General features: G+C 37.6%; 1 protein-coding gene across 1 annotated transcript; it reads right to left on the reverse strand.

The window, feature by feature from the left end:
- Nucleotides 1-9,226: 9,226 nt before the first annotated feature.
- LOC140878595 (putative E3 ubiquitin-protein ligase LIN-1) lies at nt 9,227-22,644 on the reverse strand. Its single transcript, XM_073282213.1, has 8 exons — nt 22,164-22,644; nt 11,335-11,963; nt 11,042-11,104; nt 10,933-10,960; nt 10,207-10,855; nt 9,966-10,110; nt 9,602-9,862; nt 9,227-9,511 (listed from the first exon to the last, which is right to left on the reverse strand). Exons 1-8 carry the CDS (start codon nt 22,642-22,644, stop codon nt 9,227-9,229), a joined length of 2,541 nt encoding a protein of 846 aa, XP_073138314.1.
- Between the last annotated feature and the right edge of the window lie 1,468 nt (nt 22,645-24,112).

The raw sequence follows: 24,112 nt of genomic DNA on the forward strand, positions 1-24,112 counted from the left end.
TCTTTTTAATTTAAGAATTCCGGATATTAAAATCTTAAAATCCGAAAAATCCTCAAATTAAATATTTCTGACCCGAAATTAAAATCTCTAATTTCCATACATTCTTAAATTCATATTTTCTCTCTTATTCGGAATTTAAATCTTAAATCCCGTAATTAAGAACTTAATATTTTCGGGCCTTACATTTCCTCCCCTCTAAGGAATGATTTCGTCCTCGAAATCGCATTCGATCTGACTGCGGATTCTCATAAGCTGTATAGCTGATTGAAGTAATACTGACTTCAATTCTCTGAGCTTTCGATATCTATTCTGATATCTTCTCTTCTATCGTATCTTTATCTTCTTTCTGATTGCTTCTGCAATACATATAATCACTGAGTCAACTTATATCTAAGTTGCTCTTTCTCGTGATCTAACTCTGCATTAGTTAGTCTGTCTTGCTTACAATCTTATCGACTTATGTTGTATCTGAATTGAATGCACATACATATTCTAGCTGATATTCTTCAGCCAATGCATATGGATAACAATTCATCTATCTGACAATTTACGATTGAGTATTAATCAACTAGCTAGATCAAATACTCATAGCTTCTAAAATCTCTTTCTGAACCTAATGATGCTTGGGAAAGAATTTCTTTTCTGATCATTCTGTTCAGGCTACAAATCTCTATCTGTTACTCATATACTAGCTCTGTTAATGCTGCTCTATTCTTATTCTGTTCGAAGCAATCTTCACATTCTCTATCGTTTTTTGACTCATATCTGGTCTGATAGCTGATATTTCTATAAGATTGTTTCAATATAAAGACAATTCTGTGTTTCTAACCAATCAATCATCAAAATATTGTCTTTATATCTATCAAATAGCTGTCATAGGAATCATAGTAATCACGTGGCAAATAATCAATCAACTAGTACCGAATCTAGTACTATAGTTCTGAGCATATCCTCGGAAATCTGGATAATCACATCTGATAGTCCACTAATCAGAGGATGGTATAATGAAATCTCATACAACCAAACACTCAGAACATCTGACAATCAATGCCACAATCTAGAAAACAAATCTAAAGTCTCTATCTTGACAATAGATTTCCATAATTCCTGTAATCTGATCATCTTGCTAAATGCATGACAAGTATCTTTTATGTTTGTATCATATCTAATACAACATATTCATAAATCTGTCGAAATCTACTACACTCTAAACCGCAAAATCATGACAATTCGAGTAGATTCAAACTAAAGTCGTTCACAAAGTTGATCTGTTTTCAACTCTTATGTAACTAATCTGTTACATAAACCACTTGTGTTCTTCTTTTCTGCTTCTTTTACTGGAATTTTAGTATTGGTAATGTCAATTCTGTCGTATCTGTTTTCAGTTCTTCTTCCAATACTAATTTCCAAGTACTGACTACGTGTAAGTCATACATGTTTAGACAACTGAATGGATATTAAATCTGTTGTCATATGTCTCTTTCAAAATCTGATATTCCATATCTAGAATATCTGACATAATCAAATGATTATTCACCGCAAAAATTCATCTATTATGCTCTGCTGTCTTATCTCTAATCTTAATCTAGCGTTCTCAAGCAATATGTTGTTTTTATCTTTCCAAACCAATTCGAGTTTAGCTTGGATCGCAACAATTCTGATCGTTTGGTTATCTGTCAAGCATAAACATTCAACAAGTATATATCTGTACTCAATAAATCCAACAATTAGCTAAAACCCATAAATCTTACTGATGATCTGAATCTGAATTTCTATTAGTTACGAGCCAAATACATCAAGATATACTGAATAAACACATCAAATAATCAATAATTCTCAAATTTCAAATCAAAGGAACTCGCTCAATTCAAAGTCATCCAAAATCAACTATTCTGAATGACAAAATTTGCTAAGTGAAAATAACTCACTTGCATTTCAAAACTCAACGCAAATGAATCAAAACAGACTCTAGCAAAGGAATAAGAGTCAATCAAAATCGATCGAGGTCGAATACAAAAACCTCAGAATCGATAGCAAGAAATTCAAGAATCATGATTTCTATGATGGAATAGATTCAGCAAAATTGAAGAAAAAACTCAACTGTAACTGATTTTTCTTATTCTTTATTGATATGAGTTCATTTATTAATTCTTAATTCTCAGCTGACAATAGTCGAATATACTCTTTTCGACTTAACTTATTGTCATAGAATTAATCATCATTTCGGTACTACATAACTCTTTTCTACGCAATCTGCTAGTTGTTTCTGAAGTTCTCCAGTTTAAGTAATGCTCTTCTATAAAAGTTGTCATAATACCATTGTACTAGACACCACTTTATATAGAACTGTATTCATATCGTAGAATGTCGAAATATGTCATTGAACTATGTCTGTACATTCTAACCACTGACATAGCTGTCAATTCTAGGTTAATTCTGTACTAGTTCAATATATCGACTAGACTTCTACTGACATTCTTCCACGGTCAAACGTGATATAACCAGTACCGAAATAACAAAATCTAATTTTTGAAACTCATATCATAAATTTCTAGTCATATCTATTTCTTTATCAGTGAACGGATTCAATCAACTGGTAACTGGTACTCAGTTATTGCATTAATATCTATAATGCATTCTAGCTTAATATCTCACGCCTGATATCAGCACATTCAATCTTATTTCCTCAATTTTTTATTTCATCTTCTATGACTAATCTTACAAATGTATTCCATCTACTCAAAGGCAAAATTTCAGCAAATACGATGAATACAGGCTCATTAGATACAGATTATAGCATAAAAATCACTGATCTATGAATGTATGCTATGCAATCAATATATAAGCGGTTAACTAGAATTAACTCACTTACCTATAATATTCTTATCTGATACAAATTGAGCCTTTCAGCTAGGGGATCTATGCTTATATATCTTCATCTGCTGGCGTTTAGATTGACTCGATCTTTGCTGTTATTGTCACTATCGCTGGCTTCATAGCTATACAGCTATGAAAGTTTAGTGAAGGTGATGATTATAGTGTTTCCACAATTACAGAGACGTGAATAAAAAAATTCAACTCTGCCTCATGCTACCAGTTCATGATTTCGTTCTTCTATTACTTGCTTGAAATCATCTTATGCTTCTAGTCTACAAAGTCTACAGTTCTATCTTCTTTAGCATATACGGAAAGAAACAATTATGTTTACTTACCTGCCAAACAATTTCAGTACTTCTTCTGGAAACTTCACCAACTTCTTGCTAAGTCCTGAATTTGATATAAAATCAAGCTGATTCTATGTTCATCTGAATATTCTTCTCTTGAACAACTGATCCAGCTCTTCAAATCAACTCCTTTCTAGACATAGCATATTCTGTATCTTTCTGAGTTGATGATTCATAGCTTTGGAGTTGTTCAACTCACATACTCCTCAGTGCATCGGCTCAAAAACTTACCTCAACACTGTTCTGTTCTATCTGCGGTTATGTTCTGTCTGAGGTTCTCATGCTATCTGCATAGTCTGTCTTATTCGATAACAGAAGCAATATATATGGCAGAGATTATAAATAAAATACATATACTCTCATGCTTCTGAATAGAACACATGCTTGCAAATTCTCATGCTTTTTCACATATTACATGCTTGCAACGAATTCATTTATTCAAATGAATTCAAGAAATCAGGCATACATATCAGCATATAAGCATGTAATTCTTATCTCAATAAAGCAAGTAGTGTTCAATCAAGCAATCATAGTCGCATATAATTCTGTAAAACAAGTAAAGCATACTCATGCAATACTATCAATGCATGCGACTCAATCTACCCCGCTCAACTTCTATCTTAGTCCAAGACTTTATGCTCTGATACCACCTATTGTGGGGACCTCAGGTTGCTAATCTCATCTTAGGACAATAAACGATTAATTAAAAATTAATCATAGAATAACAGAATATTCAAACCAAGAGCTAATTTTTTTTTTTTTTAAAAAAAATCTCAGCCCCTCGCTCGATCGGGTAAACTCACCCGATCGAGCGAGCTAGAAACTCCAGCTCTCGGGTCTGAATCCATTTTGGCCTCGCTCGATCGGTGAACTTCAACCGATCGAGCGGGCAAGAAAAATCATTTCTCTGTTAGCAAAATACAGGCCTCGCTCGATCGGTAAAATTCACCCGATCGAGCGGGCTCCAAATTCTGGAAATTCTGCTGCAACATAATGTTGTCAAACTTGGAATATAAAGACATCTAGTCTTATTCAAGCTACAAAATAATATACATGCATTGACAAATAAATCCTAACTCATAAATACATCAATTCATGAATATAAACTAGGATTTACCAAATAAAAACATGTACAAGATTCTTTGTCTTCTAACATGTTATTAACAATACATATCATCTGCTTAAAACCCGAGTCACCACATGCTATATCTCTTCTCAGGCTATCCAAGCCAACTCTAGCTTGATCATGCCCCAACCTGATGCAATGCACACATACAAACAAAGAAACAGCCGGATAACTCCGGTGAGAATAAATCTCAGTATGAACAACATGCATATACATCATTTAAGCATGTAACTTATTCAATTATGAATGTCATATAATAACATAACATGCTAGCATTTATAAACGCAGCATAAATGCAATGCATGTACCAAGAAATAGGTTATCAAATCTGATATCAATAAATCGTAGTTCTGGGATCCCGAGGAAATAAAATCTTCAACAAACACCAACTCACCCAATCGAGGTGAAGTTGAATACTTCATTTCCCCTGACTTTGGTGCAACAATAGTAAGTCTTCTGGCTCTCGAAGTAATTCTACATTCCGTGCCACTCAACTACAGCCCTCCAAACGTCATATGCACTCTAGGCCTTTCAACCCTCTGTGCTTTACAGGCTGGAGTTCAAGATGAATGCAACATGTTCTGTATGTATTAAATGCTATAAAACACCTTGAACACTTACTCAAATAAACCAACAAAGCAATCAAAGCATCTAATCACATAAGGATATTGACAAATCTGTAAGCATCACATAATAAATGTAAAAATGTTCAATACAGAAAATAATATAAATCAAATTAAACAAGTAAACATTTACATAAATATTTTGGGAATTCAAGAAAATAGCTATCTTGAATAATCTATCCCATCTATGTAAACGTAAACAATAACATATATTAAAACATGCAGGTATGTGATTTTAGGCAACTCGATAATCAGAAACAATCTCGAGTTATTCTGCCCATCTTATTAATGTCTATTCATACCTGTGTTCTGGATTCAAACATCTTGAATCTGTTGCCAATGATGATCATCTCAAAGCTAGCCAAATCGGTCATACAATTCTGCACATTTCAATCAGTGCTAATTGAAGGTGTTCTTGATTCAATCTTAAACACTTCAAGTCATTAGAACTCGAACTCGTCGATTCGACTTCGATAACTTCCATTCCCAAATGAAATGAAGTATAAACCATGCTCAATATCATTATCAAATCTGATATTTAGTGCTAAGTTCAATCTATAGTTGATATCGGATTGAATTGCAACCCGGCGGCATAACAGTTCGAAATCGGTAATTTCGAATACATTTACTTCAATATCATCACCATCTTAACAATATAACATCATCAATTCTTCAGCTGAATTTTCGAAATATGCAAACCCTAAAAAATCAGATTTTCGAAATTTTTTTCAATATTCCAAAACATGTCCAAACGACGATCTTTTCTCGATCCGTCTTAGATATGCTATCGTCGTATATGCTAGAACATGTTTATACAATCAAATCTTAATTATAACAACATTATAAAATTTAAACATGGTAGAACTTCATAAAACTTATGTCAAAACGTAGCACTCGGAGCTGTGATCGCAAATATATGTTCAATCGAAAATTCTACCGGGCGGATCGAAAGATATCGGAGCTTAAAGGGACAAAAATGGACTTGGAACCCTTGTTTCTCCATTCCCACGTTTGCTTCTGGAATTTGGGCTGAAAACTGATCAGATTACACGTTTAAAAATACAATTTTCAAAGAAAATTGCACTTTGGTCCCTGAACTTTGACATAATTGCAAATCAGTCCCCGGACAAGCGATTTAATTTAATTTCAATCCTAAATAATTTAAGAATAATAGAATTTCATTCTAAACTCTAAATATTCTCAAATTAAATATTCTCGAATTAAAATTAAATCATTTCGGACCTTATCGCATTTTAGTCCTTGAACTACTCAATATTTGCAAATGGGTCCTTGCTCGGATTTCATTCGCAAATTCAATCCTTGATATTTATAATATTGGAATTCACATCTTAAATTTCATAAATATTAATTCAAATATTTTTAATCTTTTTAATTTAAAAATTCCGGATATTAAAATCTTAAAATCCGAAAAATCCTCAAATTAAATATTTCTGACCCGAAATTGAAATCTCTAATTTCCATACATTCTTAAATTCATATTTTCTCTCTTATTCGGAATTTAAATCTTAAATCCCGTAATTAAGAACTTAATATTTTCGGGCCTTACATTTCCTCCCCTCTAAGGAATGATTTCGTCCTCGAAATCGCATTCGATCTGACTGCGGATTCTCATAAGCTGTATAGCTGACTGAAGTAATACTAACTTCAATTCTCTGAGCTTTCGATATCTATTCTGATATCTTCTCTTCTATCGTATTTTCATCTTCTTTCTGATTGCTTCTGCAATATATATAATCACTGAGTCAACTTATATCTAAGTTGCTCTTTCTCGTGATCTAATTCTGCATTAGTTAGTCTGTCTTGCTTACAATCTTATCGACTTCTGTTTTATCTGAATTGAATGCACATACATATTCTAGCTTATATTCTTCAGCCAATGCATATGGATAACAATTCATCTATCTGACAATTTACGATTGAGTATTAATCAACTAGCTAGATCAAATACTCATAGCTTCTAAAATCTCTTTCTGAACCTAATGATGCTTGGGAAAGAATTTCTTTTCTGATCATTCTGTTCAGGCTTCAAATCTCTATCTGTTATTCATCTACTAGCTCTGTTAATGCTGCTCTATTCTTATTCTGTTCGAAGCAATCTTCACATTCTCTATCGTTTCTTGACTCATATCTGGTCTGATAGCTGATATTTCTGTAAGATTGTTTCAATATAAAGACAATTTTGTGTTTCTAATCAATCAATCATCAAAATATTGTCTTTATATCTATCAAATAGCTGTCACAGGAATTATAGTAATCACGTGACAAATAATCAATCAACTAGTACCGAATCTAGTACTATAGTTCTGTGCATATCCTCGGAAATCTGGATAATCACATCTGATAGTTTACTAATCAGAGGATGGTATAATGAAATCTCATACAACCAAACACTCAGAACATCTGACAATAAGTGCCACAATCTAGAAAACAAATCTAAAGTCTCTATCTTGACAATAGATTTCTATAATTCCTGTAATCTGATCATCTTGCTAAATGCATGACAAGTATCTTTTATGTTTGTATCATATCTAATACAACATATTCATAAATCTGTCGAAATCTACTACACTCTAAACCGCAAAATCATGACGATTCGAGTAGATTCAAACTAAAGTCGTTCACAAAGTTGATCTGTTTTCAACTCTTATGTAACTAATCTATTACATAAACCACTTGTGTTCTTTTTTTCTGTTTCTTTTACTGGAATTTTAGTATTGGTACTGTCAATTCTGTCGTATCTGTTTTCAGTTCTTCTTCCAATACTAATTTCCAAGTACTGACTACGTGTAAGTCATACATGTTTAGACAACTGAATGGATATTAAATCTGTTGTCATATGTCTCTTTCAGAATCTGATATTCCATATCTAGAATATCTAGCATAATCAAATGATTATTCACCGCAAATATTCATCTATTCTGCTCTGTTGTCTTATCTCTAATCTTAATCTAGCGTTCTCAAGCAATATGTTGTTTTTATCTTTCCAAAACCAATTCGAGTTTAGCTTGGATCGCAACAATTCTGATCTGATTATCTGTCAAGCATAAACATTCAACAAGTATATATCTGTACTCAATAAATCCAGCAATCAGCTAAAACCCATAAATCTTACTGATGATCTGAATCTGAATTTCTATCAGTTACGAGCCAAATACATCAAGATATACTGAATAAACACATCAAATAATCAATAATTCTCAAATTTCAAATCAAAGGAACTCGCTCAATTCAAAGTCATTCAAAATCAACTATTCTGAATGACAAAATTTGCTAAGTGAAAATAACTCACTAGCATTTCAAAACTCAATGCAAATGAATCAAAACAGACTCTAGCAAAGGAATAAGAGTCAATCAAAATCGATCGAGGTCGAATACAAAAACCTCAAAATCGATAGCAAGAAATTCAAGAATCATGATTTCTATGATGGAATAGCTTCAGATAAATTGAAGAAAAAGCTCAACTGTAACTGATTTTTCTTATTCTTTATTGATATGAGTTCATTTATTAATTCTTAATTCTCAGCTGACAATAGTCGAATATACTCTTTTCGACTTAACTTATTGTCATAGAATTAATCATCATTTCGGTACTACATAACTCTTTTCTACGCAATCTGCTAGTTGTTTCTGAAGTTCTCCAGTTTAAGTAATGCTCTTCTATAAAAGTTGTCATAATACCATTGTACTAGACACCACTCTATATAGAACTGCATTCATGTCGTAGAAAGTCGAAATATGTCATTGAACTATGTATGTACATTCTAACCACTGACATAGCTGTCAATTCTAGGTTAATTCTGTACTAGTTCAATATATCGACTAGACTTCTGCTGACATTCTTCCACGGTCAAACGTGATATAACCAGTACCAAAATAACAAAATCTAATTTCTGAAACTCATATCATAAATTGCTAGTCATATCTATTTCTTTATCAGTGAACGGATTCAATCAACTGGTAACTGGTACTCAGTTATTGCATTAACATCTATAATGCATTCTAGCTTAATATCTCACGCCTGATATCAACACATTCAATCTTATTTCCTCAATTCTTTATTTCATCTTCTATGACTAATCTTGGAAATGTATTCCATCTACTCAAAGGCAAAATTTCAGCAAATACTATGAATACAGGCTCATCAGATACAGATTATAGCATAACAAATCACTGATCTATGAATGTATGCTATGCAATCAATATATATGCAATCAAATACGATGAATACAGGCTTATTTTTTGAGTGGAGAGATGAGAGCTGAGAAAGCATAGAGTTGAAATTCTGTATCTGGCAATGAAGCAAGTGAAGAACTCAACCAGGCCATTGTTACCAAGCATACTCGGACCAAATCCGAGTTCCCTAAATTCAAACACTTGCATACAGTCTCCAAGAAAGGCTTAGTCCCATCCTCAAGCAGTGAAGCTGATAAACTCACTAGCCAACTCTCCCTTGCCTTTTCCTCTTCACTGTCTTCGATCTGAGAATCAACCTTCGAATTTTTTGAATTGCCAGAATTCTAGTAAATTTTGGCAGCCAATGTTCAGAATATATAATTTATTTAGTTGGATACAAAATGAAAAAAAAAAAGAAAGAAGAAGTGATGTACCATTGTCGCTCTTCCATCAAATGACATATCATAGGAGTCATCATCAGTAATATCCCAGTCAGGACCATTGAGAAATCCAGCAAGTTTAAGGATCCAATCCTCTGTCATGAGTTTCCCAGATGAAGAGAAGCAGCCTCCAAGGACTAAGAGAGCTCTGGAACACTTCTTCTGGACTTTTTCATCCGTTAAGCTTTGTCCCAGAGCGACTGTAAGCGCATCTACCGCCTCCTGTCTATACACGTTACTCGTTTGTAGTTGAGACTGCAAACCCAAAGACATTTCCAAGATGGCTAGTTTGTGATCAAACCCACTACAGTTTAAAGAAAATTCATCATTAAGAAATCGGATAAACTATAACACTCACCAGAATATTCAAATGTAGAATCAGAATAGCAACTGCAGGCGTCTCTTCCAGTGTGCACGTCTTGAGATGTATTAACAAATCATCCATCGCATTCGCTAACTGTTCTTCGTCTACACCTTCTAAGAAAATTTGAGAGTCCCTCCTCCTAACATACAATACCATTTTTTAAAAAGAATAGCTTCGAGAAATAAAGTTTAAAATGTCATAGAATCCATGATATTGTTTCCAGGACTGGAAGTACCTGTTCAAGCAAATGAGTTCAGTCAGCAGTGAAACTGCATCTGACACTGTCTTCAACTGCTCACCGTGAAGTAGATCAAGCAGACTTGACTTGCTCATGTTTATTGAAAGATCATTCCTGCACTCTTCATCAGCTTCAATGCAACACAACAACAAAGGTAAGATAAACGTCTTCTCCTTATCGTTTCCACTATGAAACCTTTTCAGGAGAAACTGCAAGCCCCCAAGAGATAGAACTCTTTTTGAGTTCTCTACTCTCTTCGTTCCATTTAAAACAACAAGAAGTTGTTCCAAGATACATATGATCATATCATCATTTAATATAAATGAATTTTCTGCAGAATTTGCAGCTACTTGAGAGACTACAGCCAAGATATGCTGAAAGTGGTCACTCTTCCAATTGTCGATAACACGCTTCAAGATGAGATTGGTAGGCGGTACAGCTTGAAATTGTAATGTTTTTCCGGTGACTGGACAAGTAGTGGATCCTTTATTGAACCAGTCAATGATAGCTTCCCGTTCGAAACTTTGACCTGTCTCAAGGGTCACTGGATCTTCAAAAATAAGGCCAGTCAAGTGGCATACGAAGTCGCTGGGGATGCTTGAAAGTGCAGGTTTATCTCTAAACTTTTCATGATTCTCCGCTTGTTCTGCATTATATAAGAAATAATACATAAACAATGGTTACAAGAAGAACCTATGTTGGTATGAATCTATCTTCACTAACCTTGAACATTACTCTCACATTCAATTTGCTGCATCAAGGAAAATATAAAAAAATTAGTGGAAGGAACTCGTAATACGTATATTTGCATTAGCAGTGGACAGAGTATCACCAAGGCTGTAGGGTGTGAATATTTTTTTTGATAACTCTGAGAATTTCTGTATCTTTCATCAGGCTTTGTTACTCCTAATGAACTTTTGAGTGCGTTTCATTGGCTACACATATATCTCCCTGTAAAAAGTTAGAAATTCATGAGAGCTTGCTGTGTCATATCGCAAGTAGCAAAGTTTCGGGGAAGCTTCATTAATTTACACAACAAACACAATGAATCTTCAATATTTGAGGAAATTAGAGCCTACATATTAATGCCTTATGTGATAAATTATTAAAATTTGGAACACATACAGGTAGAGATTCGCTGTCTGGTTCAAAGCATTGATTTGTGCTGGTAAATGAATCATATACTATCAGTTGCTTGTCTTCTGGGGCAGGACTATTTGAGCTTCTAGCACTTATTTCAAAGTTCTCCTCTTCATAAATTTCCAGTTCAAACCCCGTTTTACGTGCACGACTAAATACTTCATCATAGAGTTTTTTGCTGACCATTGGCTGAGGTGAGACATAACTAGCAGGACTATTTGTGTGGCCGTGCAGGCCTCCCTTTGGCATCAGTTGAACAGAGAAAGAAGGAATTTTGATCACAGGGAGTGAAGGTGCTTCAAGATCCTCAGTTAGCCAATCTTTGTAGTACTTGGCGAATTGGTGTGTTCCTGAATCCAATGTTTCATTATAGACTTTATCAAGAAGATTGATGTTTTTTGAAACAGGCGAATCTGCCACAGAACGAGCTTCTTTATCATACCAGAGCTTCAAATGTAAGAGATTTGGCAGAAAAACATGGTCCCATAAATCAGGTAACAAAGCTACTCGTGCCTGGAAAGGAGAATCACGGAACACTTGAAGAATATGTTTTGCGGTAATCTTGTCCTTCTTTTGTATCACATATATCACACTGAGATACAGATGAGCACAAGCTGACAATTTCAAATTTGGGATTCCAGACGTAAAACCATCCTTCAAATCCTTTGAATTTAATCCAGTAATAACTGAAACGACCCTAACTCTCTAATAAATAAATATGCGGAAATTTTTTTTTTTTTTTTTTATACTACTAAATAGAAATATGTACATATATGCCCATACATATATGCACAGAATAAAATACTTAAAATAAATTCATGACTAATTAAATAACAAATAAAAACTGAAGAAAATGAATTCTTTAAAATAATGAAACATCTGAGTCAACCCTAGAATTTAAAAATGTACTGCATAAATAAAATAAATAAAAAGCGTGCATGCACTAAAAATATTTAATAAAATATTCCAACACCTCAACCCTTAAAAAAATAATAAAATGTATCATAAGACATCAGCACGGTGACTCAGAAGCTGTCACGGTCACGGGGCTACTGCAGCGCTACTCATACATCCTCACCACCGGTAGGAGTAACCTGTTCCTCTACGTACTCACCTGCATCATATCAGTGTAGTGAGCCTAGAAGCCCAACATGCATACTAACAAGGGTTTAAAATAATTTAAATCAATTTAATACTAATACATACATATACATGAATGAGCATGCTTAAAAATTACATAACATAAATTACATAATTAAACATACATAACATACATAATATCATACATACATAAGTTGTTGAGCATTTATTTTCTGTACATCGAATGGTCCTATCCGTAAGTGTGACCCATAGTGCGACTGATCAGTCTAAGAAACCATCGTACGAGGCTGGTGGCGAACCACCCATACATAAATGGCAGAAACTGCCCATACATAAATGGTCACACTACTTCAATTTCCACCTAAAATATTTTATTTGCTCAACCATAGAAATTAAATCATAGCATAAAAAATTGATTTCATGAATGCATGTACTTAAATAAATTGTGTGTCCTTCATATATATTTAATTTAATTTTCTTACTAACATATAAATATTAAAATAACTTAAATGCATAAAAATAATTAAATATATAATCAGGACACATGCAATTTTTTTCTCATGGATGGTTCTGGACTGCTGGCCCTACACTCAAGCCCATTAACTTAACTTAAGACTTGGCCCATAAATCAACCAAAGCCCATTAAGACTAACTTAGGCCCAATAACACTGTCTCTGGCCCAATGGGCCCAAAAGCCCATTAACTTTCATGGGCTCCCAAGCCCATAAAAATTTATGGCCAACTTAAAAATTTAAATAAAAATTATTGAAAGCCCAAAAATAATTAAAATAACCCAAAATAATTTAATGGAGCCCAAAATAAATTAAATGGTACTAATTAAATTTTTGGGAATTTAATTAGCCCATTTAATTCCTAATTAACTTAAAGACTTAAAAATAAAAATACCCGAGCCCAAATAAAATAACCCGGACCCGGACCCACTTAACTTAACCCATATTATTTTAGACCCGACCCGGACCCAAGACCCGACCCGGAACCATCAGAAACCCTAGACCCGAACCCTAGTCTATTCCTCTCTCTCGGCCGCACGGCTGCGTGAGCAGCAGGCCTTCACGGCCTGCTGCAGCCCAGCTCCGGCCACCGTGGCCGGAGCCCCGCCGGCAGGACCTCCCCAGGGTCCTGCCGGTTCGAACCACCCCCTGGTCTGAACCCCATGCTGCCCCCTTAGCCTACCCCGAACCCTCTTCCACCATAACCTAAGCTGCGCAGAAAAATGGCCGATCATGGTTCAGTTCAACCAGCCTGGTCCTAGCCCATTCCAGCCCTTGTCCGACCCTACCATTCGACCTTAGGGACCCCAAAGAACCCTTCTAACCGTGGACCAGCAGTCCACCTATCCATGGACAAGAAAACGTGCGCATGAATCATCAAAGTGCCAATCGAGTGCAATAGAGAAGGAAATTCGAAAAAAACTTGCTGTCAAAATAATATATTTTGATGTTACACACCCACACGCATACATACACTGATATAGGTTTGAAAAGTGGAAAGAAACATGCCTTAATACCGATTTGAAGAGCTAAACGCGTGTATGACGGGCTTCGGGACGACGGGGCGACGACGGGATGCTTTAGCTTGCTTGGAACCTTCGAAAAATGGCTATGGAGTCTCCTTGGATGTGGCTATCTGATGAAGAAGATGGAGGTGACGGCTGATGCTAGGGAAGAAGGAGTGATCGGCTAGAATAGGGATTGGGATATAATTTTAGGTTAATTAGAATATAGGTTAAATAATTTAATAAAAAGGTTTTAAAAATAGTTAAAATACAACTTAACTCTTAAATAAACATTTAAAAATCTGATCACCTAAATAAAATCTCGAAATAATAATTTAGGGGAATTTTAAAAATACTAAAAAGTCAATATTTTGACTAATTTTGGATACAAAAAATGACCCCTAAAATTAAATAAAATTAAATACTTAAAATTTTGAGATAATAAAACTCAAAATAATATTTTAAGGCTCCAAAAAGGCTCATAAAATAATTTGTCTAGAAAGTTGTCATCTCGTCCGTCCACGGTCCCGTCTACGCGATTAAATAATGAAAATACTAAAAATCATAAAAATCACTAATTATGGGTTAAATGCTTAAAAAATAACTTAAATCATGCATAACTAATTCACATAATTATTTAACCCATAAATCATAAATTTAAATAATTAAATATCCTAATTATGCAGGCGGATTTATGTAATTAAAAATACCGGGTGTTACAATTCTCCCCCCCTTAAATTGAATTTCGTCCTCGAAATTAAAGTACTTACCCGAACAACTCCGGGTAGCGAGTCCTCATATCCTCCTCGGTCTCCCAAGTAGCTTCCTCCTCCGAGTGATTCAGCCACTGGACTCTGACCATCGGTATGACCCGCGTCCTAAGCCTCCGCTCCTCTCTAGCCAAGATCCGCACTGGTCTCTCCTCGTAAACAAGATCTGGTGGCAACTGTAAGGGCTCGAAATCCAACACATGCGACGGATTGGAGACATGTCTCCGAAGCATGGATACATGGAAAACGTTGTGCACTGCCGCTAGCCCTGGAGGTAGAGCTAAACGATAGGCCAACGTGCCAACTCGCTCCAAGATCTCGAATGGCCATATATATCTCGGGTTAAGCTTGCCTCTCCGCCCAAAACGCGCTACTCCCTTCATAGGTGACACCTTCAAGAATATGTGATCACCTACCGCGAACTCCAAATCGCGTCGTCTGGCATCCGCATAACTCTTCTGCCGACTCTGCGCTGTCCTCATCCTGTCTCGAATCTGCGTCACAATGTCAGCTGTCTGCTGCACAATCTCTGGACCCAACAAAATCCTCTCTCCAACCTCATCCCAATGCACCGGAGATCTGCATCTCCTCCCATACAGTGCTGCATATGGAGCCATACCTATAGACGACTGAAAGCTGTTGTTATAGGTAAACTCCACTAATGGCAGTCTAGTCTCCCAAGATCCTCGAAAATCGATGACACAAGCTCTCAAGAGATCCTCGAGAACCTGGATCACTCTCTTGGACTGACCATCTGTCTGGGGATGAAAAGCTGTACTGAACAAGAGTCTAGTCCCCAAAGCTGTGTGCAGACTCTTCCAAAATGCTGAGGTGAACCTCGGATCTCTGTCTGACACGATAGACACTGGTATGCCATGCAGTCTAACAATCTCTCTGATGTAAAGCTCTGCATACTGTGTCAAAGTGTAAGTAGTCCTTACCGGCAAGAAATGAGCTGACTTGGTGAGTCTATCCACAATCACCCAAATCGTTGTACACCCTCTAGTACTCCTCGGTAAGCCAACCACGAAGTCCATCGTAATATTCTCCCACTTCCATTCCGGAATAGGGAGAGGTCTAAGAAGTCCTGCTGGACGCTGATGCTCTTCTTTGACTTGCTGACAAGTCAAGCACTCTGACACCACTCTCCCGATATCACTCTTCATCCCGGGCCACCAATACGATAACTGTAAGTCTCGGTACATCTTCGTACTTCCGGGGTGAATGGAGTACGGAGATGCATGAGCCTCTGCTAGAATCTCGGCTCTCAACTGATCAACGTTCGGTACCCACATCCTCCCACGGTACTGAACGATGCCATCCTCCACTGTATACAAGAGACTACCTCTGGCCTCATCTCTCTGCCTCCATCGCTGTAGCTCCTCATCAGTGGACTGTCCCTCTCTAATCCGATCTCTCAAAACTGGTTGCACCGTCAACACTGACAAGCTCGGTGCATGGCCGCTCGGATAGCACTCCAAACCAAACCTCTGAATCTCGGCCTGTAGTGGTAACTGTACAGTCAAACATGATACCACTGACGACTTTCGACTCAAAGCGTCTGCCACTACATTAGCCTTACCCGGATGGTAGCTAATGTCACAATCATAGTCCTTCACAAGCTCAAGCCACCTGCGTTGCCTCATGTTCAACTCCTTCTGAGTGAAGAAGTACTTGAGGCTCTTGTGGTCGGTGAAAATCTTGCACTTCTCGCCGTAAATATAGTGCCTCCAGATTTTCAACGCAAAAACCACTGCTGCAAGCTCCAAATCATGCGTCGGATAGTTCTGCTCATGAATCTTCAACTGTCGCGACGCATATGCGATAACTCGGCCACTCTGCATAAGTACTGCGCCCAAACCAAGCTTGGACGCGTCGGTGTACACCACTAACTCCTCATGGGGCACTGTCATAGCTAACACTGGTGCTGAAGTAAGTGCATCCTTCAGCTGATCAAAGCTCCTCTGACAGTCTGGACTCCAACTATACTTTGCGTTCTTCTTGGTTAAGGAAGTCAAGGGTACTGCAATAGAGGAAAAACCCTTGATGAACTTCCTATAGTATCCTGCTAAACCCAAGAAGCTACGAATCTCCGAAGCATTCTTTGGAATCCCCCAATCCCTCACTGCCTGCACCTTGGACTGATCCACTGCAATCCCATCTCTAGAAATAATGTGGCCTAGAAACGCCACCTGCTCCAACCAAAACTCACACTTACTGAACTTTGCAAACAGTCGATGCTCCCTCAAAGTCCGCAAGGCTGTATGCAAATGCTGTGTATGCTCCTCAATGCTCCTCGAGTAGATCAATATATCATCAATGAATACAATGACAAACTGATCTAGATACGGTTGGAAAACACGATGCATGAGATCCATAAAAACTACTGGAGCATTGGTCAACCCAAAGGGCATCACCAAGAACTCATAGTGTCCATATCGTGTCCTAAAGGCAGTCTTAGACACGTCTGAATCTCTGACTCTCAGCTGATGGTAACCAGATCGCAGATCGATCTTGGAGAATACCGAAGCTCCCTACAACTAATCGAATAAATCCTCTATCCTCGGTAGCGGATACTTATTCTTCACTGTGACTCTGTTGAGCTCTCGGTAGTCAATGCACAATCTCATGCTGCAGTCCTTCTTCTTCACAAACAACACTGGAGCTCCCCATGGAGAAAAGCTAGGGCGAACAAAGCCATTCTCCAACAGCTCCTGAATCTGCTCCTTCAACTCCCTCATCTCTGTAGGAGCAAGTCGATACGGTGCCTTAGAGATAGGCACAGTATCCGGCAACAACTCAATACTGAACTCCACCTCCCTCACTGGTGGAACTCCTGCAACATCGTCAGGAAAAACATCTGGATAGTCACGTACCACCTCTATATCTGATAAAGATCTGCTAGAAACATCTGAGGTAGTGACCACACTAGCCAGAAAACCCTGACATCCACTGCGCAACAGTTTCCTCGCACGGACAAGTGATATCATCTGAGGAATACTGCTAGACTGAGATGCAAAGAAAGTAAACATCTCACCTCCTGCTGGCTTCACTGATACTGTCCTACGTCGGAAATCAATCGAAGCTCCATTAACTGATAGCCAGTCCATACCCAAAATCAAGTCAAACCCAGTCAATGGAAGAACCACTAGATCTGCTCGAATGGAGTGTCCCTGCAGCTCCAATGCCAGATCCCTGATGACACTAGTGGTAGTGATAATCTGTCCGGATGGCATGGTAACATCGTAACCACTGTCTACAACCTCTGGTGTAATGCCTATCCGTCTGATAAAATCCCGGGAGATAAACGAATGCGTGGCTCCTGAATCTAGCAACGCAAACGTGGAGTTTCCTCCAACTAGAATTCTCCCTGCACGTAGAAGATTCCCAACAATTCATACCACTATGCTCCCAAGGTTAAAACACTAAAATCCTTAATTCTAATCACAGCGAAACAAAATTCTTATTCTAGCATGCTGATAATTAAACTCATGCAACAGGAATTCAGATATAATCATAATAAACAAAAGCAAAATATGAAAAAAAATTCTAGGGGTTAGGTATACCGGTGATCAAGGAGGTATCTGGGTCTGCCTCCTCAGCCTGCATCACATAAACTCGCCCACTGACATTCTGCCTCTGCGGGCAGTTGGCAATCTGATGCCCTGGCTCCTTGCAACGATAGCAGACTCCTGCTCCCAATAGACACTGCCCGGAATGCATCTTCTGGCACTTCGGACACACTGGATATCTCCCTGGAGTAGGGGCCCCGCCACTAGTCTGCTGCTGTGGCTTCCCCTGAGGCCTCTGCTGATTCGGGCCCTTAGATGGCCCTATAGACTGCTTCTTCGCAGGTGGCTGCGAAGATGGTCGCTGATACCCTGTCTGCACAAACTGCCTCTTACCCTGCTGCTCTCTCTGTATCTCCCTCCGTCCCTCCTCGGAACGCAAGGACCTGCTGACTGCAGGCTCATATGTAAAGACGTCTGCCATACGTGCGTCATGCCTGATCTCAGCCTTCAGGCCCTCAACAAACTGTCGCAGCTTCTCCTGCGGACTATCAGCAATCATGGGTACAAAATGACAGCCCCTCTCATACTGGCTCACGTACTCCACCACAGATCTGTCCCCCTGACGGAGACTCATGAACTCCCGGATCATGCGACTGCGCACATCCTCAGTGAAATACTTGGCGTAGAAGATACGCCTGAACTCAGCCCACGTCAGTGTAGGTAGATGGACTCCTCTGACTGCACCCTCCCACCAAAGGGCTGCATCGCCTCGCATCATATACGTAGCACAGCTCACCCTGTCGGCGTCTGTGATCCCCATATAGTCGAAGATGAACTCATGAGAGCGAATCCATCCCTCAGCCACCAAAGGATCGGTGGTCCCCAAAAACTCCTTAGGCCCCTTCTTCTGGAACCTCTCTGCGACGTCCTCCTCGTGGGACAGTCTGGGATGGGCCGCCTGCTGCTCCAGCAAGGCAGTAATACCCGCCATCATCGTGGCACTGGCCTGCTCCAGTGCTGTCATGGGGTGCTGCTGAGGTGGCGGTGGAGGTGGAGGCGGATGTTGAGGTCTCCCACGTCGGTTCACCTGTCTGGGAGGCATTCTGCACCACCACATATTTATTTACGTAAATCGCCATGCATAACTAAGTGTTTAAAATTAAGGCTAACTTAAATTCTAGAAATTTAAATCATACTATAAACATTTAAAACTTACAGACCGGTAGCGTGGATTTCTGAGCTCGCAAAGCAGTAGTGACCCCTCCAAGGACCGTGCTCTGATACCAACTGAAACGACCCTAACTCTCTAATAAATAAATATGCGGAAAATTATTTTTTTTTTTTATACTACTAAATAGAAATATGTACATATATGCCCATACATATATGCACAGAATAAAATACTTAAAATAAATTCATGACTAATTAAATAACAAATAAAAACTGAAGAAAATGAATTCTTTAAAATAATGAAACATCTGAGTCAACCCTAGAATTTAAAAATGTACTGCATAAATAGAATAAATAAAAAGCGTGCATGCACTAAAAATATTTAATAAAATATTCCAACACCTCAACCCTTAAAAAAATAATAAAATGTATCATAAGACATCAGCACGGTGACTCAGAAGCTGTCACGGTCACGGGGCTACTGCAGCGCTACTCATACATCCTCACCACCGGTAGGAGTAACCTGTTCCTCTACGTACTCACCTGCACCATATCAGTGTAGTGAGCCTAGAGGCCCAACATGCATACTAACAAGGGTTTAAAATAATTTAAATCAATTTAATACTAATACATACATATACATGAATGAGCATGCTTAAAAATTACATAACATAAATTACATAATTAAACATACATAACATACATAATATCATACATACATAAGTTGTTGAGCATTTATTTTCTGAACATCGAATGGTCCTATCCGTAAGTGTGACCCATAGTGCGACTGATCAGTCTAAGAAACCATCGTACGAGGCTGGTGGCGAACCACCCATACATAAATGGCAGAAACTGCCCATACATAAATGGCCACACTACTTCAATTTCCACCTAAAATATTTTATTTGCTCAACCATAGAAATTAAATCATAGCATAAAAAATTGATTTCATGAATGCATGTACTTAAATAAATTGTGTGTCCTTCATATATATTTAATTTAATTTTCTTACTAACATATAAATATTAAAATAACTTAAATGCATAAAAATAATTAAATATATAATCAGGACACATGCAATTTTTTTTCTCATGGATGGTTCTGGACTGCTGGCCCTACACTCAAGCCCATTAACTTAACTTAAGACTTGGCCCATAAATCAACCAAAGCCCATTAAGACTAACTTAGGCCCAATAACACTGTCCCTGGCCCAATGGGCCCAAAAGCCCATTAACTTTCATGGGCTCCCAAGCCCATAAAAATTTCTGGCCAACTTAAAAATTTAAATAAAAATTATTGAAAGCCCAAAAATAATTAAAATAACCCAAAATAATTTAATGGAGCCCAAAATAAATTAAATGGTACTAATTAAATTTTTGGGAATTTAATTAGCCCATTTAATTCCTAATTAACTTAAAGACTTAAAAATAAAAATACCCGAGCCCAAATAAAATAACCCGGACTCGGACCCACTTAACTTAACCCATATTATTTTAGACCCGACCCGGACCCAAGACCCGACCCGGAACCATCAGAAACCCTAGACCCGAACCCTAGTCTATTCCTCTCTCTCGGCCGCACGGCTCGTGAAGGCCTGCTGCAGCCCAGCTCCGGCCACCGTGGCCGGAGCCCCGCCGGCAGGACCTCCCCAGGGTCCTGCCGGTTCGAACCACCCCCTGGTCCGAACCCCATGCTGCCCCCTTAGCCTACCCCGAACCCTCTTCCACCATAACCTAAGCTGCGCAGAAAAATGGCCGATCATGGTTCAGTTCGAACCAGCCTGGTCCTAGCCCATTCCAGCCCTTGTCCGACCCTACCATTCGACCTTAGGGACCCCAAAGAACCCTTCTAACCGTGGACCAGCAGTCCACCTAGCCATGGACAAGAAAACGTGCGCATGAATCATCAAAGTGCCAATCGAGTGCAATAGAGAAGGAAATTCGAAAAAAACTTGCTGTCAAAATAATATATTTTGATGTTACACACTCACACGCATACATACACTGATATAGGTTTGAAAAGTGGAAAGAAACATGCCTTAATACCGATTTGAAGAGCTAAACGCGTGTATGACGGGCTTCGGGACGACGGGGCGACGACGGGATGCTTTAGCTTGCTTGGAACCTTTGAAAAATGGCTATGGAGTCTCCTTGGATGTGGCTATCTTATGAAGAAGATGGAGGTGACGGCTGATGCTAGGGAAGAAGGAGTGATCGACTAGAATAGGGATTGGGATATAATTTTAGGTTAATTAGAATATAGGTTAAATAATTTAATAAAAAGGTTTTAAAAATAGTTAAAATACAACTTAACTCTTAAATAAACATTTAAAAATCTGATCACCTAAATAAAATCTCGAAATAATAATTTAGGGGAATTTTAAAAATACTAAAAAGTCAATATTTTGACTAATTTTGGATAAAAAAAAAATGACCCCTAAAATTAAATAAAATTAAATACTTAAAATTTTGAGATAATAAAACTCAAAATAATATTTTAAGGCTCCAAAAAGGCTCATAAAATAATTTGGCTAGAAAGTTGTCATCTCGTCCGTCCACGGTCCCGTCTACGCAATTAAATAATGAAAATACTAAAAATCATAAAAATCACTAATTATGGGTTAAATGCTTAAAAAATAACTTAAATCATGCATAACTAATTAACATAATTATTTAACCCATAAATCATAAATTTAAATAATTAAATATCCTAATTATGCAGGCGGATTTATGTAATTAAAAATACCGGGTGTTACAATAACACTTAACTGTAACGAAGCTTTTTTCAGTTCTTTTACACTCGCACTGTCCTCTGCTGCTCTTTCCACTGTCTCTATAGCTTGTTCAAGATTTTCTATTACTTTACTTTCAGTATTCAGGCCTTCTTCTAATCCAATGAAATTGAGGGAAGCAAAACTATTGTGACTAAGGGATGTCCTGAAATCTTCGTCCTTAAGAAAACTCCTTATGTATCCGCTCAAGATAGAAATGATGGCCTTAACAGCAGCTTCATCAAGAGCCGGAGTATCCAGCGTCTCTTCAAGATCAGGTTGTTTCATGCTCTTATTTTCGTCAAAGTTTTTCTTAGCGGAGCTCTCGGGGGGTTGGTTCATAATTTTCCAATTGGTTGTGTCGGCGTTTCCTCGCTTGGGTATGGAAAGAGGATGGTTGAAAGAGTTAGTCCTATTTTTCTTGTCCTCTACCATATTCTTCCCAGAAAGTTGCATGTATCTCTCCCTTTCCTCATGTTTAGCAGAATTCCTACTCTCATTTTCCTCGTACACATAGAATTTATTCAAGTAAATATCTTTGTACGGGCTGTTATTTCCCACCTCAACTATCTCATATCCCTGTGTCACCTCAGTTATCTCTGAAACTTGTGAATCTGCAGAAGTCCTAACGTTAGACCTTGCGTCATCCCATGAATCTTGGCGACCTCTTCTTTTGAGTTGCACATCATTTTTCCTAGTCTGGGATTCTGAGTCTATCTTCTCCCTTGGGATAAAAGTATCCCTCGGTTTTCTTCCATTAAAACTTTTACTTGTTGAAGCTTCTCCTTTTGAGCTGTATCGAGGTATCTCAGACCGCGATCTCTCCACTTTTTTCACAGTAAGTGAAGAACTGGCTTCATGTCTAACACGCAGAGGCACGCTCGGTCTCCCTTCGAATGTAGAATTTCTTGAAACTATTTTTGTTTTTCTCCTCTGGAATCCTTCCTCTGCCAGAAGATCCTCCAGTGACATGGCCATATCAATTCAATTTATGGTTCCTGCATTTTATGTTAATCAAATCAAATTGCCATCAAATGAAGATTGAAACCTTGAAGCCAATGTAGTGTCATTTTCCTAAAACGCATTAAAGACTAACATATATGTGAAAATTGGGAGGCCAAACTTCTAAATCATCAACATATGAACAATTGTTGCAAAAAATTCATCAAGTTTTCATAATCAACACCTGGTTTTTACTATAGTCAAATTTTTTTAAGGTAGAAATTCATTAAGGTGATACCTGGGAAGGACCGTTGCCAGCAAGAAATTAAAAAGGTAGAAATTCAAGAATGATCAAAGCCCGCTAAAAGACCAGAGGATTCAAAACCCAAAACTTGCACAAAAGGGCCAGTTCAAGAAAATCAAATGCATATTTGTTCGATCTCAAGAACTCACAAGAAAGAATAATAACAAAGATAAAGGTATCAAATTCTCGTCTTGTTCTTGAAAACTCATTCAACTAAATCGAGAGCCTAGGAAACATCCATTTTCCTGCAAGAATTGATTTAAGGTGGAAATTCCAGCACGATATCCAAAGGGGTGTGTGAGTTTATTGGAAACAAAAGAATAATTAAGATTTCGTAGGAACAAACGGAATTCATTGGTTGATAGTGAATTTATTATTTACAAGGAACGAGAAAATAAAAAACACACAGAAAAAGACTCTGCAAGAAGATTGATGGGATGATGTTCGGAGAGACAAATGGAAAGTGCCAATTGAGTGAATTTAATCTTGAAATCTTATTTTATGTAAATCGTTGTTTTCTTGCAGTGCAGGCCATACAGGATTTCAAACCGTTCTAATTGCTGACTCTGTGTATGTCATATTTACTGAATTAGTAAGCGTGTTTCGTAAATTATTGTGTTTATATATATATATATATATATATATATATATATATATACTAGTATATTTGCACACACG

Source organism: Henckelia pumila, chromosome 2 (assembly GCF_033568475.1).
Source record: "Henckelia pumila isolate YLH828 chromosome 2, ASM3356847v2, whole genome shotgun sequence".
NCBI classification, from domain to species: Eukaryota; Viridiplantae; Streptophyta; class Magnoliopsida; order Lamiales; family Gesneriaceae; genus Henckelia; species Henckelia pumila.

What these genes read in the sequence shown, in the direction of transcription:
- LOC140878595 (XM_073282213.1), bottom strand. Translation starts at nt 22,644, where the DNA reads ATGCAACTTTCTGGGAAGAATATGGTAGAGGACAAGAAAAATAGGACT. An exon ending in AAGTGTTATTGTAACACCCG is followed by an intron (nt 11,964 to 22,163) that starts GTATTTTTAATT and finishes TGAAATTGTCAG; the next exon opens with CTTGTGCTCATCTGTATCTC. An exon ending in TTCTACATTTGAATATTCTG is followed by an intron (nt 9,863 to 9,965) that starts GTGAGTGTTATA and finishes TTGGGTTTGCAG; the next exon opens with TCTCAACTACAAACGAGTAA.